At 40.0% G+C, this 25124-nt stretch overlaps 2 protein-coding genes across 2 annotated transcripts in view; one reads left to right on the forward strand and one right to left on the reverse strand.

The window, feature by feature from the left end:
* Positions 1 to 5145: 5145 nt before the first annotated feature.
* LOC107697450 (insulin-like growth factor-binding protein 1) lies at positions 5146 to 7345 on the forward strand. The gene is made up of 4 exons (XM_016498246.1): positions 5146 to 5683; positions 6044 to 6201; positions 6743 to 6871; positions 7122 to 7345. The coding sequence occupies exons 1-4, from the start codon at positions 5308 to 5310 to the stop codon at positions 7245 to 7247; spliced, it is 789 nt and encodes a 262-aa protein (XP_016353732.1). The 5' UTR covers positions 5146 to 5307; the 3' UTR covers positions 7248 to 7345.
* A 2190-nt stretch (positions 7346 to 9535) lies between these two features.
* Positions 9536 to 25124, reverse strand: part of LOC107697441 (insulin-like growth factor-binding protein 3) — a 17190-nt gene continuing 1601 nt past the window's right edge. The window contains exons 2-4 of the mRNA XM_016498234.1: positions 18745 to 19028; positions 18459 to 18578; positions 9536 to 11624 (exon numbers count right to left, since the gene is read on the reverse strand). Of these exons, the coding sequence (XP_016353720.1) occupies positions 11505 to 11624; positions 18459 to 18578; positions 18745 to 19028 (524 nt within the window). The 3' untranslated portion in view covers positions 9536 to 11504. The remainder of the gene's footprint in view (positions 11625 to 18458; positions 18579 to 18744; positions 19029 to 25124) is intronic.

Consider the following 25124-nt stretch of genomic DNA (forward strand, 5'->3'; position numbering starts at 1 on the left):
CCTGCGCATGAGAGCGCATACGAGAACGTTTTCCCACACACACTTGCACACATACACATGAAATCATTTTGACACTTTGACTTCTATGCATTATGCCCACATAACCACAAAAATACACTACATCCGAACCGATAATGGAGTCAAACTGCCGTTGACTTACAGACCACAACGATTTCCTGAAGTATTAACCACCAAGAAAGAAAGAAAATTCTTGATGTCCAGTGAGGTAAGAGTCATCCTATATGTGTGTGTACATCTCAGGAATAAAGGCTTGCATGAGAATTGATGGAAATGCATGCTGTGACAGGAGTTCTGGCACCAGAGCGGCTGCTTCTTTAAACAACAAACATGCGTGGTCACACCCACAATCATCTATGATTTTTCTGTTCCAAAGTCATGCATTAATAACCAGCAAACATTTCATTCAACTCTTGAAGGGCAGTGTGGGTGAAAGGTGGCGTGTGTGATGGACTGTGTGTGTGTGTGTGTGTGTGCACGTGAGCTTGTGTATGTATGTCACTACTGTTACAGTACTGTAACACTACTTTCATCTTACATTTCAGTTCAGATGGTATGAAGCTCAGAGGTCTCTGACTAAACTGATAGATCCTTCATAAGTGTGCATGTGTGTTGCACAGACATCTGTAAGGATTTAAGATGCACTAATCACTAGTTTATCATCCTTAGCCATGCTTGACCCTAAAGAACCTTCAACGATCATGCTTTTATGGAACTGGAATGAGAAAAATGTTTTCACTCACATTACCTTACTTAACCTCTCCAGTATAGTGAACATGGAATATTATGTATAGAATAGAAAGAGATGCAGTTTATTATGTCACACATAGTCACGTGAAACATAATTTTTAACACTGACTCAGCAACATTTATCCTTGTTTTCAGTTCTTTCTTTTACTTTCTTTCTTTTTCTTGTTTTATTTATACCATTGTAATGCACTGCAACTAAAGATACAAACACAACATAGGCTCATTGGAAAAAGTGTCTATTTACTCTACACACTATACATACAATTCACTGCAGTTTCCAGTTGAAATGAGCACTGGTTGCAGTAAACAACTTTTATTCCTTTTCACAGAAATTATGATTATATGGGTAGAGTATCTATTAATAAAGACTTGTTTTCTCACAGTTCCTTGCACAATAGTGTGTTTCTTAAAATGATAGTTCACCTCAAAATGAAAATTCTGTCATATTTTCCCACTCTCAAGTTCTAAACCTGTATGAATTTCTTTCTTCTGCTGAACACAAAATATACTTTGAAGAATGCTGGTAAACAAATGGTTGCTGGTAGCCATTGACTTCCATAGTAGTGTGTGGGGGGGGGAGACTATGTAAGTCAATGGCTGCTGGCAACTGTTTGGTTACCTATATTCTTCAAGATATCTTCTTTTGTGTTCAGCAGAAGAAAAAAACTCATAGGTTTGGAACAACAAAATGGTGAGCAAATGATGCCAGAATTTTAATGTTTGGGTGATCTATCCCTTTAAGCAAATGAGTTTTTATCTCACATTTACTTTTGTCAACATTATCGATAGGTTTAGCGTTTAGAGTAAGTGGTGCGTTGTTTAAAAACACGATAGAGCATTAAGATTTTAGCACCACTCCCCAAACATTTAATTTCCAAACTGCCGTTATATGTACAACAACATAATAAAATGTTACCAGATTCATGTTCATCTGTTTTGGATAAAACTAAACACCGGTTTAGCACTACTCAGTGTCGTGACAGGTCCAAGAGTATATTTAGCAGAAATATCACCACTGGCATGTTTTTCCAATGAGCCTTGGTTGGACAACTAAGTCTATAATACCTGAAAAAAAAAACTATCCATTAGCAATACCCTTTCATCTCAATGGAAGTTTTGCTGATGCAGGACCCCTGAAATTATGCAATTTGAATTTTGTGAGCACAGAACATTTTAGGCCAATCATTTTTTTATTATCTGTGTTTTTTGTTCTGTCACTGTCATTCTGTTACACTGTGGAAGCTTCTGTCACGAAAACAAATTCCTCGTATGTGTAAACATACCTGGCAATAAAGCTCATTCTGATTCTGATTCTAATTCTGAAAACACAAACATAGAAGCCCAACTGTGGATGGAAACATGCACATGTCTTCTGCCAGACAATAAAACTAACACCTGTCATACTATGGCAGAAACACCACTTGCCATTTAGTGACATGCACAACTGCACTCTTGTTTAAGTAACATGCACTGTAAACATAACCCCAGCTCTTTCCAGCGGCTGGAAATGTCTTTTTCTGTAAGATTTAGGGATGTCAGCGAACAAAAAACAAACAGGACGTTTACTTGTGGAGATGTGTGGATTAAAAAATAACAAATAAACTAAAACTAAAAAAAAGTAAATAAATATTTTTAACTCATATGGAAGCCCTATGGTCTCGCATTGAAATTTGATCAACAAATGTTGCTTTTTTGAGATATTTTCGTTAACCTTGACATTACAAAAGTAGTTTTAAGATCTAAAATATAAAGATTTTTTTTTCTTGGTCTTATATTTTTTTCTTGTTTTATATATATACATACATATAATTAAATACATTAAACTGATCTAAAGTGACAGTAAAGGCATTTAAAATGTTACAAGAGATTTCTGTTTCAGGCTAATGCTGTTCATTTAACTTGTCTATCATCTTTCTGTTTTTGTTTCCACAGGAATATTAAGCAGGAAAAACTGTTTTCAATATTTATAGTAATAAGAAATGTTTCTTGAGTGGCAAATCAGCATATTAGAATGATTTCTGAAGGATCATGTGACTGAAGCCTGGAGTAATGATGCTGAAAATTCAGCTTTGAATCACAGGGATAAATTACATTTTAAAATGTATCACTTATAATTGAGTACCAAAAATAATATATACTGCTGCATCATGGATAAGCAAATGTGTTTTACATGTATCTGGGACTCACTTAAGCAAAAATAACTCTCAGTGTCCTCAGTGATAAAGCCCTTCCAAATCAGTGTCTGACCGTTGAGAAGCAGACTATGAAATGATCGTCACAGACATTATAGTTAAGAAACTTGGACGTCTGCATGGTTCCTGCACGCTAAAGAAGGAACATTATGTCCCATGAGGAGGTATTATCAAACATATAAATAGTTTTGCAAATTTAATTAAAAATCCATTAAAAAAAACTTGTTTGAAGGAGATAGGTATTTATTTACATTATTATTCATGTATATGTTTATGTGTAACTAGCTTAATGTAGGCCTAGAGAAAATAGAAAAATGTTTTTGACACTGTAATATCCTACATCAGTGGTTCCCAACCCTGGTCCTGGAGGCACCCCAACACTGCACGTTTTGCATGTCTCCTTAATCAAACACACCTGATTTAGCTCATCAGCTCATTAGTAGAGACTCCAAGACCTGAAACTGGTGTGTCAGAGAAAGGAGACATGCAAAATGTGCAGTGTTGGGGTGCCTCCAGGATCAGGGTTGGGAACCACTGTCCTACATAGTCTGACAACATTTACACTTTCAGGTTATTAATCCTAAATGAATTCTTGGCATTAATATCTGAGGTTTTTGTTAGATGAGTGGAGTTCTGTTACCGGTATGACGCGCGTGCCGCTTTATCACCGTCGGCAGAAACGGCCAACTCTATCACGTGACACGCAGAGAAACTCCACGCGCTGAAGTAGAAGAAAAAAAAAATGATGCAACTCCGTAAGACAATTGCGTGGATTGTGTGATCCCCTCAGAGACATTTGAGAGCCCCGCGGTTGACATTATTCAAGCGCCCTTCCCCAGCTGAGTGTTACTTCCTGTAGCCCATTCATAAACTCCGTGGCAAAACCACAACAAAAGGCCTCGCGACGCGCGTCGAGGAGAGGAGAGGAGGAGACGTGTCGGTGGCCATGTCTTCTTCCCGCGCGGCTATTATTATCTCAAGGAAAGGGGCAATGACAATAGCAGTAGTCTTGCGCTTTCCAAAACGGGCCCCGTCCTGACCTGAGTGAGGTCACGTACCACAGTGCGAGTGCACGCGGTGCCACAGAGATGCCTCATTATGCGCGCCGAATAAACGCGTCAAATGAGTGCCAGACCAAAGGAACGGGACGCGACAATTTGGCATCATTAATTGATTGTATACGAGTTTTCAGGAGGGAAGTTAATGAACGAGGAGCTTTGTTCGCCCTGTCCTAAAACAATTCACAAATTGCATTAGGCTACTCAATTGTTCAGCTTCAGTAAACACAATGAGTGAACCCGAATGAGTGTTCCTCAATCTATCAAAAACTGCATGGAAAATTCGTTTTGGAAAGAGCTAGAAATAGGCCTACTTTCACTTTTTGTTGTGACGCATGGTCCAGAATGAGGTTTCGGCATTAGGCTGTTCAGATGAGTTCAAAAACATCATTATTACTTTACTGCTTGTTTATCTCAGTAAGTCCATAAGTTACGTTTTCTAATAGCCATTTGCATTAATGTATAAGGAATTTCGACAAAAATATAATTGATCTATTTAGTCATTTAGCAGACGCTTTTATCCAAAGCGACTTACAAATGAGGACAATAAAAGCAGTCAAAACTAACAAAAGAGCAACAATATATAAGTGCAAATGACAAGTCTCGGTTAGCCTAACACAGTACACGTAGCAAGGTGTGTATATATATATATATATATATATATATATACACACACACATATATAATACATATACATACACACACATATATATACACATATATATGGAGGACCAAACCTGCAGAAATAATAAATAAATAAATAACAGGAAAATAAAGAAATAAATTACTTGATAAAAACAAAAAAACAAATAAATGTAAATTCAATACATATTTATATTTTAAAACAAATACATGTAAATCCGTTTCAAAGTGATTAGTAGGTCTATTTAGTCTGCAAATACCGGTTTGCTGGATTGAATCTATTAAGAATACACCTTATTATTGTTATTTCCGATATGATACTTTGGGCTAAGCACACGTTTTCACTATTATACACATTATGTTCCGACACAAACAGTGACGCATTTTACGCGTTGTGTTCAAGGAAGCACCTCGGACTGGATCTCCACCAGCCAATGGGAGCAGAGGGGGGATCATTTAAGAAATAACTGATATTACCAATGCGTCAAACATGAGCGTGTCAGCGGGACCCAGTGCGCGTATAAATACCGCGAAGCGACCCGGAGAGAGCTAGTCATTTTGGAGAGCGCAAAGACAGCGAGGAACTCCTCATTTCACTTCAATCGATATTTATTTATTTATCTATTTATTCTGAGCCTTGCTTTGGGATGAACAGACTGCTTCTGAACTCCTTCTGGGTGGCAGCATTCAGCGCACTCCTTTCAGCGCCGGGGCTCCGGGCTTCTCCAGTGGTTGAGCAGGAACCAATCCGCTGCGCCCCGTGCTCCCCGGAGCGGCTGGCCGAGTGTCCTGCGGTTGATGCCGGCTGTGAGGAGGTGCTTAGAGAGCCGGGCTGCGGCTGCTGCCTCGCCTGCGCGTTGAAGAGAGGAGACTCATGCGGGATCTACACTGCGTCTTGCGGCTCGGGGCTCCGCTGCTTGCCCAAACCTGGAGAAGCCCGACCCCTGCACGCGCTCACCCGAGGACAAGCGGTGTGCACTGAGACCCCCGAACCTGACCAGAACCAAAGCGACAACACGCCAGGTACCAGCGTTTAATAAGACTGCACTGTAGCTGTCCATCATAATAGTCCTCATGTCCTCTTGCTGATTCAACCACTGGTGAGATTTCATCAGCAAATAATTTTAAATATCTGTTTTATTAGTTATTAAATGTGAATGTAAAAGAGCGCAATCTGTCGAGGTTCGTATAGCAAAAATGCAAATTGATGGCAACGTCAATTAGTAGCCTATATTTTGGAGAAAAAAAACTTTTCTCCAAAATATTTTTAAAAACAACACACACACACACACAAACACACACACACACAAAACCTGTAAAAATGGAAAATAATTGATTCAAATCTTCAAGATTTGAAGGTCTGATCCTTGTTTTTCCTTTCAGATCACCCTGAGTCTCATAACGCGCCAACGGCAGTGAATGAGGGCAGCTCAGCGGTCTTCGTGACCGGGCACGGCAAGCCCTTCGACCCGCGGGTCATCACTGCTAAAGAGAGCATGAAGGCCAAAGTCAACGCAATACGCAAGAAACTCGTGGAGCAGGTGAGCTTAAAGCACCTCAATTTAATGGATATTTATATCCAAAAGAGACGCGTAAAGGTTTAGTTAGGGAAATCAAATGAGACTCCGGTACCATGCGCGGCCACAAGGGGGAAGTAGAAGGATTCTTGAATTTTTCGTATAGGCTATATTTGGGATGAGTGGTTTTAATGCATTTTCAGTGCAAGTTCATTTAAGCGTGAGTGTATTTTCGATGGGCTTAGCCCCATCATAATTTGTCTTGAGGTTGTGTAAAAAATAAAATAATAATAATTAAAATGCTGAAATTATTGAATAAAATAAAAAGTTGGTATAATGTATTATTGTTATGAATTATTATAATTATTTATAATAATAGTTTTAATTATTATTAGTAGTAGCAGTTGTAATAATAATAATAACACTAATAATAATAAACAACTGAAACCATTTTATTTTAAAACCTTATTCATAACCATTAAATGAACGTCTATGTTTTTAGAAATATTTGAAAAGCTGTTTTATTTGAACAATGTCTCTAAATAACCATATTTGATCTTTCTAGGGTCCTTGTCATATTGAACTGCAGACAGCCCTTGACAAGATCACTAAATCACAGCAGAAACTGGGAGACAAAATGAACAGATTCTACCTTCCAAATTGTGACAAACACGGTTTCTACAAAGTCAAACAGGTAAGAAGAAGAGCCTTGTGTGCAAGTATGTGTTACAGAAACCACCTAACGTCTTGATTTCACATTGAGAGTTTGTGTGTTGGTATCTAAAGCTTATTGTGTGATATTCATCAACACGATGATATACGTGTGATGGCCGAGTGTTAGAACCACACTCCACTGAGAACTAGGCTGTGGATGCAAGCTTGTGTTTCTAGAGAGTGAAATAACCCGTCTCACGCTCACTCTCTTTGTCTCGTCCTCCTCGCAGTGTGAATCGTCTCTGGATGGTCAGAGGGGGAAGTGTTGGTGTGTGTCATCCTGGAACGGAAAGAAGATTCTTGGATCAAGTGACCTGCCAGCAGATGCCGAGTGTCCCGAGGAACTCAACCACTGATCTGTCTCTCACACACAAATAACGGGGGATCTGAAGTGCTCAACTGATCTCTCTCTCACACACATACATATTATACCACTGATTTTTATCATTATATTTTTTTAAATATCGTAGTATTTATTTATTGTTAGTGGTGGTATTTAATTCAGGTACACTGTTTTTGATTTGTAAACTCCCTAAACTCACCAAAAAAGAAGAAGAAAAAAAAGAAAAGAAAAAGAAAATCTATTTTTCTGTAAAGAAAATTAATATGTATTTTACATGAAGTACCCATACTTATTTATTTAAACTGAATGTATTCATTTCGATATCTGGATAAGAATATTTATTCTTTATGCCTTATACATATTTTTGTATGGTGCAAATCTGTATATTTGCTGTATGTAGATGACTGTGTCTTAAATTTCCTTCAGGCTTGCTTTGTTGGAAAGGAGTGATATGGAAAAAAGCACTGCATGACCAAACCTCTTTGTCACTGCCCGTACATTGCCATATTTTTATACTGTATGTGTTTTTATTATTATATTTTACTAATGAATTTTTTTTGTTTTGTTTATAATTATTGATATTAGATGGGCATAAAAGTGGGAATCCTTTTCCGTGTTTTTTACATGCAAAAGTATTGATCTTCACAGCTTTTGAAACGGGTAACTGCCTGTTCCTACCTCTGCCTTTTAAGTTAAGAGCTTTTTTTTAATCAAGTGTTTGTAAATTACTTGTCTGTATGATCAAAGTGAGATTACAGTCTTGCTGTATTTGTCGATCATATTTGTGTTGTCTACATACTGTGGTCCATTTATTATTTTTTTTAAGGGATGAGGAAAAGAGATTCAGACGTTGCTTCCCTCTGAAGCAGTCACTCAAGTGTATGATATATTTTTCATAGTTTGCAATTGTAAGTCACTGTGGGTAAAAAACAACAACAACTATTTAATAAATCATCTTTACAAGCACCTCAGTGTCAGCCGTTTAAACTCGCCTTCGGGTCAGACGAGAAGCTGCGGTGAACTATGAAGCAAGACTGAATCAAACTCCATTAGTAATGTCAGGACAAAACAACACCTGAACATAATGGGAAAACAGTTAACACAAACCACAAAGTGCAAAAATCTCTACTTCCTTCTCCTGATTTCTACTGCCAAGCTTGATTATGTTCTGTCTAGTCTATATTTAAAACTGCCAGCAGGCAGAACCATGTTTGTGTGTGCATATGTGTGTCCTTATCGTGGTAATCTCAAATGGGGTGGACTAACTTTAGCTTTGTATTTTGGGGAACCGGGCTCCACTCTCTCTACGGTGCCTTTAACCTGAGCTGTGTTTTGCTGGCCAGCCAGCGGTACACCCTTCCCTTTTTCCTGATGACCAGCCTCCGCAACACCACCCTTTACACCTTTATCTCATTTTTGTAAACCGCAGGAGACAAAATTTAGTTGCTTCACTGGAAATATCTAGCCCTACTTGACATTAGGGGTGTCTAAATTACTTGATTGGTAGCAAACAAACACATCATGCAAGTAATTGTAACACCTTGTTTGTGGTTTTGCAATTAGTATTTTCATGGAATTTTAGAATTCATTATGGACACCTAAAATTAAGTTGGGAGGAAAAAGTACCTTCCTGAGTGTTTGACCTCATCTATATGAGCGATTTCATTTCATGAATTGTGGCATCGCAGCTTCTTTTTTGAGAATTGGCTGCGCTGACATGGCTTGGACAAGCGAATAACTATGCTAATGTGAATAGGGTCTCTGTGTGTAAATTTGAGGAGTAATGACCTGTGTGGGGCTCAAGCTAGAGTGTGAAATGAAGCAGTTCAAAGATGTTGACCCTGTTACACACGAGATCTTAAATCTCCATTGCCCCCGGCACTCTGTTATACTAATGACCAAATTACTGTAGCTAACATATATGCTTTCTGTGAAAGAACCATTGTTTTGAAACTCTTGACGGTGACACTAGTCACCTTATCTAAAATGAATGAATGAGTACCAAATACTAAAAACTAATCTGAACTGAATACTATAGGGATAGTTCACCCATAAATAACAAAAATCTTTATGTTGTGGAAGAAGATATTTTGAAGAACTGCTTTTGTCAGTTGAACTCAGTCACAACATTGGACTCCACTGACTTTCACTGTATGCACACATTCAAATTGACAGAATTTTCATTCAAGGGTGAACAATCCCTTTTAAATGTTGTAGAAGCTGTGAAATTACAGTCTGTCATTGTGTAAATAAAACAGTTTACATTTTTTATTTAAAAAAAAAGACATTAAATACAAATTATATTTGAACAAAAACATTTCCTTTCTTGATGAAAGTGATAGCTGTATAATTTCTAGTTTAGTAACATAAAAAGCTTTTTAAAGAATCAAAATTTTAAATGAAAAAAAAAAAAAAAAGCAATTACCCGTGAACGGAGGGATATTTAAAAGTGACTTGCGGGCGAGAGACCCTGGCATTGCACAGAATGAGGGTGGCAAGCTTTCTTGAAGATCAACTAGCTTGAACATTGACCTTGATGTTCTTTGAAACACAAGCTTGGCCTCAGCTTTACTTATTCTTAGCGTTCACTTTACTTTAGCTTAGTTTAGCTCAGGTTAGCTAAAGTTAAGCTTAGATTTAGCTTAATTCATACCATAGAAGGCCTACATAACCTGAAGATTCAAACTAGAGAGTTTTTACACAAAACGATTCGAGGACAGCATCTTTGCTAAGCTAACAAAAGACACATTGTACTCCGCTCTGTAGATAAACAACAAATCTAAAACAAAAAAAAAGACTTTAGTGATTATATTCCCAAAAATATGCTGAGTTCTATGTTTCACTACTGTGCAATCAACGGGTCATTGAATTGTTCTCAAAGACAGTTTGGATCAGCTTATATTTCTTTCTTGGATAAATAATCTTTTTAGCATAAAGTTCACATGCCTCTTTAGACATTTAGCTGGCCTGAAACAAAGTATCTATTCATATAAAAATGGTTTACAAGTCATAATTAAAAGCTAAGGAAGGGCTAATAGCTTAGCATACTTCTCTTTCCCCATAATCAAGTCAGATAAGGTGTAGCACCAAACATTTTTGTTTGTGTTTTGTTTAGCTGTTTGGGAAAGGGGTGAGCTTTTTGTCGATGCTATGCTAATAAGCTAACATGTGGGCTACCTCTCTGGCACCCTCCACCTTTCAAGTCTTTTCTCAGGAGGTCAGTTTTGAGACAACAACACAAGCCCTGGTTATCCTGTAGCTTTCCTACTGGGATTGATATTGATGTTTAGAGAGACAGAGGGTGAAAAAAACCTGCGACGCATTTTCACACGGGTTTTGTTAAGGCATCGATTTCACAAACTGCCATAGCTACGCTGATTTCGCAGCGGTAATTCAGGGCACTGTAGCGTTACGGTTACATTCAAACCCATAAACAAGACGTCGCGCAAGATACATGCTTTCAGCGAACATTTAGAAATGTGATAGACAATGATAGTCAGCGACTGGAGCAACAATCTTATATTCAAAGTGCTTCATGATGTTTTGAAGGTGAGATAATGTCCACGTGGAGCATAACAATGCTATCCTGATGACACAAGCTAACAGCTCTGTGTCCAATATAAGATATACAGGTAATTTAAAAAAAAAGGGTGTTCATCTAAGTATTTCCTGGTATAGAATCGTTTACAATTGGTCGAATAGTTTTATTTATCTGTTGGCCGTAGTAACAGGCTGGAGTATGTGTTCAGGAGAGGCCAAAGTGCATGAAGTGCTTGTACTTCAGATGGAGTCTATGGCTAGAGCTGCCTAGTGCCACTGAGCATGCCCAGTTTAAACGACCCTACACCAGGAGGGCAGAAACAGGAAGTGGGACTAAGAGAGAGCCGCTGGCAGAGAGCGATACCCGCTGCAGCAGAATAGAGAGACGGAACAAGTACACAACGTCCCTCACATACACAAGAGTACATATGCTCAGACTTAGCGTGCCGTTACGGAGTTAAAATTTGCTTGTACTTTTGACTATGTTCACACTTCCCTCTCAGGATACACTCCAAAACTGAAGACATGACACTCTCTCTGTCTCCTCTCATTCTCCCCATGCACTCTCCTGAAGTGTAAAGTGAGTTGCTGGTCACATGAGTCCATGCCTCATCATACAAGTGGGAGGTCAGCTTTGGGACAGCACTTTTGAATTTGTATTCATGCAGTTCTTCAGGGGAGATATCCCTCTTTGTCTCCCTGTTTCCACCGCTCTGCCTCTCCCTCCCCTTCACTTTGTCTCCATGTTAATACAGTGGACTTTCTCCTTTCCGTCATAGCCGGGTATGGGTTGTCCGTACTTGTCCACGCACCAGCAGTAACCTCTTCTGCGCCCTTTGGATGGACGGCACTGTGGGGAGAGTGGGTGAGACAGGAAGAGAAATGCAAAACCATATGATATTTGGACGGGTATATACAAAACAGACAACATGCTCCAAATGGAAGAGACAGTGTCATAAACACATATTTCTCATCGCATCACACTTGGGTGAGAGAGAGTAACACGAATACTAGAGCCAGAGAGAGAAAGAGGGAGAGAGACTGGGGTAAAGGAATGCCAGAGGGGATTCAAGGGGAAGTATGTAAGGAATAGAGGGACAGAGCAAGTGAAATCTGTTGAAATATTAATATATACATACAGTACACACAATATACATCCTCTTTTGTAATTTGTAACTTTTAGATTTGTTGCCATTTACAGTATCATGTGCTGATAAATTCACAATTCGCCTGAAATTATAGAAAAGAAGATCGATTTACTGTGTATTTATTCTTGATGATAAATTACCTCACATATCACATTACATTACAGAAGCTAAAAATGTTCATATTAAACATTTCCCTTTCTTTGTGTTTTCAGTTAGCTTTTAGTTAGCAAGCTACCAGCTTTTTCCACATTTTTACGTGTACACTAGGGTGCACGTAAAAAATGTGTACATACATTTCATCATCAGTATAGTACTCACTTAAATTTTCTTAATTATAACAACAGAACAAGAGACGGAAAAACAATAGCATTAGAAACAAACTACTGGAAACATCAACAACAAACGACTGCGTTGCAAGCACTTGTGTGAGAGAATCCATTTTAGTTCATAGACATTTTTATTGCTCATAACTTCTGGAAAGAAATAGCGCAAACACTGGACAAGGATGAAATACGCATATGCTAAGCGTTTGCATCAAAACTGAGTATACTTTGGGCTTTAGTCTACTAGCTTAGCACTAGTAATAGATAGTTAAGAAAAGCTCTTTTAATTAGCTACAACAAGATATTCTTAGTTGTGATGAGCACTTCTGTGTATGTGCTATCTGATATGGATCCCTCAAGCAGCCTGATTGTCTTAATTTTAAATAGTTGTCTAAAAGTACCTTTAAAAAATGAATAGGCTATAACTTTAAATGTTTTATCAACACAATAACTAAGAATGAATGTCATGATGAATATCAAAATATATATCTCATGACTGAGTGTAGTTATTTCTCTCGTGCTCGTCTTTCTCTCCTTTGGCAGTGAGTTGGAGACATGTGCTAGTCAAACATCACATCTAAGTTGGAAGAATGCATGCCTGCCATTCACAGTGAGTGTGTTTATGTGTTTATGAGAAATAGAAAAATCAGTGCATCAAACAAACTGTCTTCTGTGGTTCTGGGGAATTTAACGGACACAGTGAGGTGTACACACATACAGTACTGTAAAACGATCTGCAGTGTGTACTTCCTTTGTTTGCATTTGCTGATTGTTTGCATGAAAGTTTTGACAACTTGTGAATATCAAAATTCACAAAAATACACATAAACACACACAACCCAGTTGTGCTTTTATGAGAGGCTTAAATGTCTCTCATGTCAGCCTGCTGCTGATGAAATTGTGATTTTGCGTTCATAAAAACAGTTGAAAGTGAGAAGTTAAATTTGACCAAGCTAAAATATTTGCCATGGACTGTTAAAGAGCTTCTAGGACTATTTTAGGAAACTGGCATCAACTCAAAGTCATCTGGAGCCTATTATACTACACAGGCAAAACAAACACACACATATACACACAAACAAACATGCACACCCACCCACACACATCCTCGGGTGGTACATTCATTAGTGAAAATCTATTATTTCAGACAGAAGGGAAAAGAAGGAGGTAACAAACAAAAAAGAAAGAAAGACGAAAAGAAAGATAAACACATTGTATGAAGAAGGAATGGATGAGTCAGAGAGAGAGAGAGAGAGAGAAAGAGATCAAAAGCAGTTTTATTGAAAGAGTACCAAATTAAAATACCTCAAGCAGAACAAGAGCAGTCTGGGAATGAAACCTGGCCTCTACAATGGGCTGCTTCAAATGTTACACTCATCCTTTCAATTTTAATTGTCTCCGCACCCACTCGATGTTTTTTGCTATAACAAATATTTGTATTTGCCTAAATAAGTAACATATCACTAGACTTTTTATTTGTTTGGCTATGAGTTTGCCTGAGTCGGAACCAAAGAGAAAGAATGAGTGTACAGGAAGCCAGTTCTTAATTTGTAAATTAAGTCCCGAAACTAGGACTGGAATAAATAAATGGTATGAAATAAATAAAAAATGTGCGTCACAATCCTCGCTTATAAACGTACATTAGATATAAAAGTGCCTTTCCTAATAATTAATGCATTACAGTTACCTTTTGTACTTTTTTAAATATTGCTATTGACCACGTTAACATTATACTTGCTTATTCATCAAACATATGGTAATTGCATCAATTTCTTGCAGGGACGTATGAGGTGGGGGATCCACTAAAATAGGTGCTGGATCCAATTCCAGAGGAGGTGGATCTGGATCCTGCTTGTTCCGGCACAAATTAAGCCCTGCAGGAAACTACTCAGTGCTGAGCTGCTATGTATTATGGGAATGTTCCATTCAAACTGTACAGGCACACAGGATGCTTTCTGTTTGATGTAAGAGGGACTAATAACGACTAAAGCAAAGTATTTCATTGTACTGCAGTGAGCTAACCAGGCAATAAAAGTGATATCTTTAATGTAAATCAAAGTTTTTGTCGCATCTGACGCAATGAGCAACAAGACAATTTGTTGAATGCACAATTTCTATTTATTTGCTGCCCCAGAGTGAAATCTCATTAGTCTCAAATCTTGCTCCACATAACAACATAGTGAATGTCTAGTTAAGACATGTTATAATACTCTAACTGGCATCCCATATGACCAGAGAGTCTAGTACATTACACATTACAATACTGTACATACCCTCAAAACACATAGTGGCATGATTGATGATTGATTACTGCATGTCTACGCATGTATGTGTGTATGTGTTTGTATCGGAGAAAGACAGAGAGGTATATGTAGGGTGCGGGGCACACCCCTGTCAGTGTGGCAATTTCTGGTGTTTGCAACACAACAGACCTGTGTGAATGTTAATGTCTATGTAAGAGAAGGAGAAACTGTGTGTATATCTGTGTAACTGTTATGTGTGTATGTATGTATGTGTGTGTGTATATATATATATATATATATATATATTGTATATGTATAAATACACATATACATACGGTAAACTTTGTGTGTGTGTCATAAAGCAAGCCTCAGTCAACGCTGGCCCATAATGATGCCCTTATGGGCAGCAGGAAGGCGGAAGGGCATTAAAAGCAGCCACAGGGTAAACACAGACTCATAAAACACACAAACACACACACATACACAATATGTGAATGCAACAACTGCATGCGAATTAGAACGGTGGCTGTTTTCTTTGCCAGACTACGAGCAGTGTGTGCATGTGTTTGTGTCTGTTAGGTAGTATGTCGTTTGGGATAGATGCTGCCCCTGGAGTACATGATCATTATATAGTCATTTTGGTGCAACTGCAAGCACAGAGACTAGACAATTAACAAGTATGAATATATATCAACAGAGCCTTCAATCAGAGGGAACTGATAGTCTGGGAGGAGCTATCTTGGAAAAGCATGTGTCTTTGTGAAATGTAGTATGAAATATGTGTAGGTGTTTGGTGCATGGTTGACCATATCTGTGTATTGGTGTTTGAGTGAGAGCGTGTGCACCCTGGATCATTCCCAGCAATGCCTGGCATTCTCTTCTAGTCTCTCACGCCGCATCACTAAGATCCTATTCAGCATGAGAGCTTAAGTGGACTGCCTGGCCCTGGGAGAGCTAGGAAAGCCAGTGGATCAGGGGGCCAAGCAATGCTCCAGCCTACCGCAGAAGTACAGTAACCTGGGTGAGAGATGCATCTGGATTGGGAAGGGTGGAGGGGAGTTGGCGGCACTGGGGCCGGCATGCCTGGCCTCCGCTAACACACTGAGCCAATTCATATAATCAAGGCTAAAATTAGCATGGATTGGACTCTGCTCTCCCCAGGAATGGCCTTCAGACACACATACCCCCACATACATATACAAACGCTCCCATTACAGATCTTATTCTGGGGAGTGTAGGGACCCCCAGGCATCCAGGACATCTACAGTTCACTTGTGTGAGCATGTATGCACAGGAGTTTGTGCAAGTTTATTTTTAATGCCAAAATAAAAATGAATGACTGCGCTCTCAGGGTCGACCAAGACTCAGGCTTCAGCTCACCATGATGGAAGCAAAGGAATTTCAGTTGGAGTGAACTGGAGGGGAATCTGATCAGCTTGATCTTCATCAAGCACACTCTCATGTATGGACACAGCCTGTCATACAGATGTTCTTCTACTATTACCAGAGATCCAAGCACAGGGGTTTGATCTTACAAAACAAACTAGGATATATTTGTGCAAGCCAGATACAGGAGAGGATGTGGCATGGCTTGAATTTATTATGTTGTTTGCGCTCTAGTATACGGTTTGTATTTTGCTGGTTTGTTATGTCTCCTGCTGGCACTGTAAAACCAGCTTCTAGACATTGATTAGTTGATTTGTTAACCTGTCACTGTCCTTTCTTTCAAACATGGATTTTAAATGGCCATGGGATAGTCACGTACAGCAGAGTACAGAGGGCAGGAACAGGATTGGAAAATGTCAAAGCCAGATTTGTTCTTACACTTACTGACAGAGCACGAGAACGGTCGCCAAAACTTTATTTGTTACAGGTGCCACTATGAATCTCTCTTAGGTCCTCATGCAAACCATCTGCAAGACCCTTGTCTCTCTCCTTAAGGGTTTGCTGAGACCTGAACTTATCACTTTCTCTTCGTTCTGAGATCTTAGCCCTAGAGCACAGCCTGTTTTCTCCAAAAACCCAGGGTCCCTTCAGTGGGTTACATGTTCAATGGAACCACATGCTATTAAGCATGTGTGCAGCAGTGGTGTAGTCCTAAAGAAAAAAGTGGTTTACTATTACCCAGTAATATTACCCTATTAGCCCGCACTCTGGGTATACCGAGGGTATACGCGAATATTGATCCTTAGAAGTCGTAATACGCAAACATCCCGGGGAAAAAAGTAAGCATACGGCGTATACTTGCGTATGGCCCCGACTACACCACTGGTGTGCAGGTATACGTGCGCATATCAGTGCACTCCAGTGCACAGAGGTACACTGTAAAAAATTATTGTGATTTTAACAGTAAAAGACTGTAAAAATGCTACAATAAAAACCTGTTAACTGGTTAACAGTAAGTTTCCATACTATATATGGTGAATAAATGTAATTACATTTAATGTAGTTTAACAGAACTGTGTCAGTTGCAAATCAACCACCTCATTTTAATTTGTTTGCACAGAATGTTATTTATCTTAAAATGACTTAAATACCAAAGATGTAACAAACCTATTTTTCATACAAATATATATATTTTATAAATTGTGTTTAAGTGCCTATTTATACAAATTAGTGCAATACCTTCATTGAAAAAATCCTAATAGCCTACTGAACACACTATTGAATTGACTCATATTTTTGTTTTGCTGTCTGCTCTCCCTCCTTACCTAAACTATAAATCCATGCGAATATCTGTCTGCTAAATGTATTAATGTAACTTAATTCCCTGCATGACACTTCATATTTTATGTTTTTTTTTTGTTGAAGTAGCATGCTTCTTCTTCGTTTTTCCTTATTAGATGTGTACATTAGGGTTTAATCTTACATCTAATGTTGTTAAATTAATGTTTATTGCATTATTTCAGTTTCATGTGTGTCACCATGATGGGGTTTAGTGTTTGTGTGAATGACACTGTGTGAAACCTTCTATATATAAGAACTATCCTCCTCAGCTCGTAGAAAAGCTGTTTGTGATGAGCTTTGGTTCATCATGTGACTTTCTCATCACCACCAGTTTTTGGTGGGTATCAGTGCATTTCAATGGTTCAAAACAGATATTAACACTTCAATATGTTGGTTTATTAACATTACATCCGTTAATGAAATACGGTATTTTATTGTGAATTTAAGTAAAATCTGTAAAACCTAAAATGTTGCTACCATATTTTTTACAGTGAAGTTCTGGCAACCACAGCTGCCGGTATTTTACCGTAAATGTCACAGATTTTTTTTTACAGTGTAGGCTCCATACTCTGTAGATTCAGCATGAAGCAGCTCCTAAGCAACATGTGTTTCACATTGATTCCAAATCTCGTCCTTTTTTTGAAACCTTTCCATCTCTATCTTTCCTTTTCACAGTAACCACAGTGTTGTCATTAGGCCTTCGGGGTCACTGTGGTATCTGTCAGAGTGGTGTTTCATTTTGAAAAAAACAACAAATAATCCCCAAATTCACCCAAACTCATTAGGGCCATTCAGACAAGGCCCTTTGACTCATGTTCTTAATAGGGGGTTGCGGGTGACTCACAAATTTCCGAGAATTGCATTTGCCCCCACCAACTACCTTGTTCAGACTCAGTCATGCACCCAGCTAATTGAGGAAACAACAGATACTTTCAAGAACCAGCATGCACATATAAGTAGGCCCCCACCCAGTTTCCAATATTGTTGTGACAGTTGCCATGACAGTTACTTATCGTCTTGTACATGGATGGTGGTAGAATAATAGTTTGAGAAACTGGGCTGATTACAGGTTACATGTTTGATCCCAGGTAAGGATGACCTAAAAATAGGATCCCTATTTCCCCCTTGAGCAAGGTACTTAGGCACATGGGGGATAGGCCCTATAATTGGTGCAAAGTAAGTGGCTTTAAATAAAAAGCATCTGCAAAAGATAAGTCAAGGCACTTGGGTAAAAGGTAATTACCTGTTTTTTCTTATAGAAACCCTTTTGGTCACAGTTTGGAATGCGGAAGCCTCTTGGGTTCAGCACATTTGAGATCTTTAAAATCTTCATAACACTCTCCATCTCCCGACGACACGGGCCCTGTACAAACACACACAGAGAACCCAGAATTACAGGAAATATCCTACTTACAAACATGTCAGGAGATTCGAGACACAAACAAGGAGAATGGGAATAGAATGTACTCAACTTCAATACATGCTTTGTCTTAAAAATGCATGTTGTTGGAAGAACAGTGAGTGCTTACATATTCAGTTTCTCTCTTTGACTCCAGGCTGAAGTTGTGAATATCTGTATGAACCTCACTGGAAACTGGTTCCCCTTTAAAGATCTGACTTTTCTTGATTTGTTCTTTTTTGATCATCTCCTCTTTGGGGTGCAGCATTGGATCTATGGGCTCTATTGCCGTCCTCGGCCCTCCCTGCGTGTCCCCGGAAACAATTGTTGTGTCCTGGACTGTCTCAACTCCCCCCGCGCCTGTTGCCCTGGTATCATTGGAGACATGTTCCTCTCCTTCCTCCTCAGGGTTATCTGAATCAAAAGAGAAGTGTATTAATAAACAAGTACAATCTGACAATTAACAAAAGCAGCATTTGTACAACGGCATCTGTTCGCATTGAACAGAATAGCACAAGAGGTCCAATCCTGCTCCTGGTGGGCCAATGTCCTGTAGAGTTTAACTCAGTCCTGCCCCAACATACTTGCCTAGAAATGTCTAGTAATACTGAAGACCTTGATTAACTGGTTTAGGTGTGTTTAATGAGGATTGGTCTAAACTCTGCAGGATAGCGGCCTTCGAGAAGCAGGATTGGACAGCCCTGGTATTGCATAAACCTAAACATCTAATGACATACAGTAGTTCAATGATGATGTCAATTTATAGGCCATTCCAGATGGCTAATTCGCCATCCGTTCCCTTGGGAATTTCTCATGGGTTGGGGTTTTAGCATAGTGGTTTTCGATTTATGAGTAAGGTTTAATGTGGCTAACACTTCTTGAAAAGACTTACTGAGTCATACCTAAATCCAGAATTGTGCAGTTGTTGAGTTTATTTAAAATGTAAGTTGCTACATAAAGACTACAATGGTTGTCCGATTCCTCAACCCTGTGGTAATTGTAGTTGTTATTTAGCAACATTTATTTTTTTGAAAAAAAACTTCCAAATTCAGTTCTGAGCTATGACTGTGTAATTTTATGCAGTAGAACAAAATGTGAAAGTCTCTGCAAGTAATGTTTACCACAGGCCTTATTTCACTCATAAATCGAAAAACCGCTATTCTAAAAAACCATCGGAAAATCCAGAGGGAACCCATGGTTAGAAAATGCAAATTCTCTTCCAGCTTTTTGGACTACAGACTGAACAGCTCTATTCTAAGGTTTTTTACTTGCTTTTACAAGCAAACATTTACACAGAGAAAGAAGTAGCAGAAGAGAAAGAGATATAGAGAGGGGGGATGAGGAAGCAGAGGAGTGAGTGTATTTATAGTGCACCAAGATACAATCGTTATAGGCAGAGGACAGACCACCTGACCCGAAACCCAGAAACCAAATACGGCTACAGGACAGAGCGTTTGCCTGCCTTCACTAACATGGTTCGGTAGGATGGTCTAACCAACAAACATCACATGCTTTCCTCTCTGTGCCCAGCTGAAGCTTTGCTGTGGGTGCTCACAAAATCTATTCAATGCAAATGTGGTTTCATTGTGGTTTAAATGTCCTTTCCTCTCATCCCACACCATTCCTCAATATGTGAACCCTATACTTATCCTACTAAATAACATTCAGATGTATTATTAGTGCATTTGTATCAACATCCCTATTTCACTTAATTATTATTTACTTTTAACTACTAGACTCATTATAAGAAAAGTGCAACCTCTGTAATCATCTACTCATCCTCATGTCATTAAAAACAAGTGTGATTTTGCAACTCAAAAGGAGTTGAGGAAAATGTTAAGGCTGCTTGTGACGAGTGGGGGCGGGGCCGAGAGCCGTGGGAATGGAGCGAGGCCGGTGGAGTAATTGATAATGAGCGACACCTGCACCACTCACCGGTCTCGAGTCCCACGGAGGAGCTCCGGAAGGATAAAAGGAAGAGTGACGACAGTGAAGGAGGAGAGAGGACCAGGCCTAGATTTTATTTTGTGTTTTGTGTGCGGCAGTCGTGTTTGTTTTATTATTAAAGTATTTAAATGTTCGCCGGTTCCCACCTCCTTCTTCCCGAACTACGAACGTTGTTAAATTGGTGCCGAAACCCGGGAGGAGGAGGGACACGCTGCCAGAGATCCCTCGCCGCTGTGGTGAATCCGCTGTGCCATCGAGCATGGCGGAGCAGTCTGCCACCATGGACGCTCGAGGCGGTGGGCTGGAGTGAGTAGGAGCAGGGAACGGGGGATTCCTGCCGGCTGCCCGAACCCAGAGGAGCCATCGCCGTCCACCGGGAGGCGGAGGAGTGTCGGGCCGTCCACCGAGGGCTGTCCAGTGCCGCCGCCTGGCATCGCGGAAGAGTTTACCCAGCTGGTGGAGGGCCGAGCGGCAGTGTGTCTGGGAACCGGAACAAGATTTATTTATTTTTTTTCCCTCTCTTCCCTCTCGTGTCTCTGTCTCTCCTCATCCTTCCGTCTCCTTTTCTCTCGCCTCGTCTGTCTGTCCTTACCCCCAGGTACACCGCGGCCGCCATGATCGGCTCCCCCAGAGGGGAGAGGGGGGGAGTAGAGCGCAGTCTCGTGAGTACCCCCCCGGCCTCGCTCCGTTCCCACGGCTCTCGGCCCCGCCCCCACTCGTCACACTGCTCTTTTCCATACAATGAAAGTGGATGGTTACCAGTGACTATCAAATTTAAAAATGTAATTACATTTTGTGTGATGTTTTGGGATGTTCAGATAGCATATGCAAGAACTTCTTTGCTTGTGTACAGTAGAAAACAAAGCACACTCATATACAATTTCCATTGGTTCTCATATATACTGTATCACGAAGGTGCAAAGTTTGAATGTGCAGAAACATGAAGAGGATTTGAAAGCTTTTTTAAAGCGAATAGTGGTTCTATTCACTTTAAAAAAGTTAAACGTAGTTCTGTTCCTCCCAGACAATATTTGTAGGCCTTTTTATGCACTAACACCATGTCTACACCAGATGCGACAGTTGAAGTCTGTCTACACTGGACACAACAAAGCGGTCAATGCAAATCATTAGAATTTTGTATCAGTATGTCATAAATAGAACAAGGCAGCAGTTTACTGTAGGGGATGTGTCGTGTCGCGCCGTATCCAGTGTAGACAGCATCACTGATTATAATGGGTTCTATAGTAATTTGTTGCGTTGCACCACACCACTCGCGTCTGGAGTTGGCATGGTGTTAAGTTATATAGACTACTTTTATGGTGCCCTTTTGAAGCATGACTGTGTCCAGTCACCAACCAGTCCTTTTATGGAAAAGAGCAGCTTGGACATTCTTCTGGGTACCGTGGGGTTTAGAAATGTTTTGAGCAAGGATACAGTAAGTAGATGTTGATGCAAATTCCCTTTCATTTTCCCAGACAAAATATTTGCTCTTGTATGTCACTTTGATAAGAAAACCTCTGCCAATATGCTAAATGTAGAGAGCTTGTCGCCGACACTGATTTTGTAGGAAAACTTCACTCTTTTAAATGTGCCTTTGAGCAGCCATTTATAGTGGACAAAATGTAAGCACTTGAGACATGATGTCCCAAATTGCACTCTAATTTCTGTTTTTACTAACCGCATGGTAATTTCTCAAATGCAAGCAAAAGCAGCTGACCAGTAAAGGGTCCAGCGAGGAGTGCATTTGTCAGCTTCAACAAATGCCTGGCGAGACCGCTGGGCGAAGATGAATTATGGCATTGTTTAAACATGCTGTCCTCTTGGGGTTTTACAGCTCTTGTCTGTTGAATAAATATTCAGTCTCTGGCCGTACAAAACAAAGCAGAGCTCTCGCAGGAATGAGAGACTAATAAACAGCTGGAGCAGAAGAGAAAGAGATATTTAGAAAGAAAGACAAACAAAATGGGCCATTAAATATGGAAAGTGAGAGACAAAAAACTGGGAGAGAGGGTGGTGGGACAGAACTGGCATCGAGAGATAGATGAAGGTGCACAAGTCAGAAAGATCTGAATATTGTGAAGAACTGTAGAGATAGTGGACAGAGTTCAGCAGGGTGGAAGAGTTAAGTGAAAACAGATTTTCCATGTGAGTGTATGTGAGTAAGTGCGCACTTGTGGCACACCAAACACTCCTCTGTAGCCATGGAAGCTGCTCTCCAAACCAGAATTAAACTATGCCTTCATTAACGATGACATAACATCAACAACAACAACAACAGCAACTTCTGCAACATAACAACTCGAACAAGGTAAGTAATTGTAATGACCGCATATAATATATAATGATGGTTAACAACATGTGTGACATGTTGCGGCCTGCTTCCATTGCATGACCCACCGTACCTCTCACATAAACAAATCCAGGACAGAGGAAGAGAATGGAGGGCCATCTAATTCAGGAACATGAAAAACATCAAACTTTTAGAACTTTCTAGGACTTTTCCCTGCACCCAGTGGCCTGTTTTGAGTCACTCAATCTCATGTATTTGTTCAATCCCAAATGAGCAAACAATTTAGCATTTTGGCAAAATGGGCAGAATGTGAATGAGAGGGTGAAACAGGCTGAGAGTTTTTCTTCTCGAAAGCAAAAATTAGTGACTGGGCACACAGCAGGTGAATTTCATTACCGAGGCTCGGGACAAGAGCAAATCCACCTCTTCCGAGAAATCTGCACGATTAAGTATATAACTGCATACACACAAACAACGTCATAACTCATAACCTCATTATCTTTCATTCCTCCTGCTCCGCCACCATTCCCACCCAGAATCACGCTGGGCCACACTGCTACCAGACCAGTCAAGCCCTGCAAAAATATCATAATTCATGTGTGGCAGAGCCATGGGGTGGAGCCATGCACACCATGGCAATGAAGCCCTGCTCTCTGGTTGGCCAGAGTGTGTAATTACCATAAAGTGTGGTATGATGGGAAAGGAGGACTGAAAAGCAGCATGGGCTCAAATGAAAGGGCAGCGGAGGGAGAAAACATGAGGTAAGGCACTACTGTAAAACAGTTGGCACCCCCAAACTGCTTTTTAAAAGTGACTCTGGTTCCTAACAATAGCCTTTGTGTTTGTGACAATGTCATGGTTGATTGCTTCAACACACCACTGCGGCTCTGGCAAATAACTAGAGAGGGTAAAAACAAATTCAGTCGGGTAGCTTGACGTCAGTTATGACCAAGAACACCACTTATTTTGGCTGTGCGGGTCAGCAGCCTTTCCTCTCTCAAGGAATTTACTTGGATGAATGTGTTGGCTAGATGCAAGCTAATAAATGCGTATTAAGAGATGCACAATAAAATCTTCGGCACAGGTGGTGCTAGATCTATTCTCAGCTCGCTCACTAGGAAATGGTTTTGTTCGAAATCCTTTGTCAGATATGCCAAGGCCAAACATTTTCATTTCACTTGTTTCTTGACACTCTAACTGGAGAGCTCGGAGTTCCTGAGCCAGTAAACAGCTAGAGAGCATCATTCACAAAACGGTGATCTCCGCTCTTCTGCAGGAACTATATATAAACGAATGTGGCATTCTTAACGATTGGGTTGGTGAAGCCAAATTTTAGTGCACACACACACAGATACATAGAGCTGTTTCTCTCTCCATCTCTGGCTCTCTCTCACACACACACACATACACACCACACACATAAAACGGCATAGAGAGGCTGCTGTAGCGCTGAACCTCAAGAACAACGGTGGTAGTGTGGGGCCGTCTCACGGTGGCTGGACTTCATGACGACTGCCTGTTACCGGAGGTCGCTGCGTCATGCCAGTGTTCAAAATCTCTGACCTACCTGCTCAGGATGACCTACCAGTAGTCATGTTTAAAAATACAATATCTCATCAGGCAGAAAATAACCTGTTGGGATGCATTACCAGCGTAATGTGATAAAAACATAAGCAGAACATGTTGTAATGCAGAAAATACATATCAGGATGTAAACATGGGTAGCTGATCTTGTTTGTCTGGAGTAACCCACAACCCTAAAACCTTGTGCATATTGCATTCTGAGAGGTACATCCGATTTTTAGAACAGCTATAAACCAGTGAAGACTGTTTGGAGATGCTATAGGCATATACTGGCATGAGTGCAGTGAAGCTGTGGGTATGTGCTGCATCTAATGAAATGTCAGTGAAAAAGTTCCCCAGCACCCTACAGAGAGAGAAAGATCGGCCATGAGCGCAGCAGCATTATTAACCTGTGAACATATTAACCATGGTATGCACAGCAGAGTAAACTCGAAATGATACACAACTGAACACAGAGGCCATACACCCAACAGTGTGGATAGTGCTTGTTGGGATGTTTAAGACACCACACATACACAGGCTGTAAATTATGGGGGGGTTGGGTGTCTGACCCCACTAATTAAGGCTTCGCTGCTGAAAAAAATATCCTAAAATAGTTACCTGGTCTCCCAGCCTAGCTAAGCTGGTCTTTATCATGTTGATCCAATACATTAGCCTGACCAAGCTTGGAGACCAGCTAAGACCATCTT

This window comes from Sinocyclocheilus anshuiensis, unplaced genomic scaffold (genome assembly GCF_001515605.1).
Source record: "Sinocyclocheilus anshuiensis isolate Anshui unplaced genomic scaffold, SAMN03320099.WGS_v1.1 scaffold801, whole genome shotgun sequence".
Taxonomy (NCBI): Eukaryota; Metazoa; Chordata; class Actinopteri; order Cypriniformes; family Cyprinidae; genus Sinocyclocheilus; species Sinocyclocheilus anshuiensis.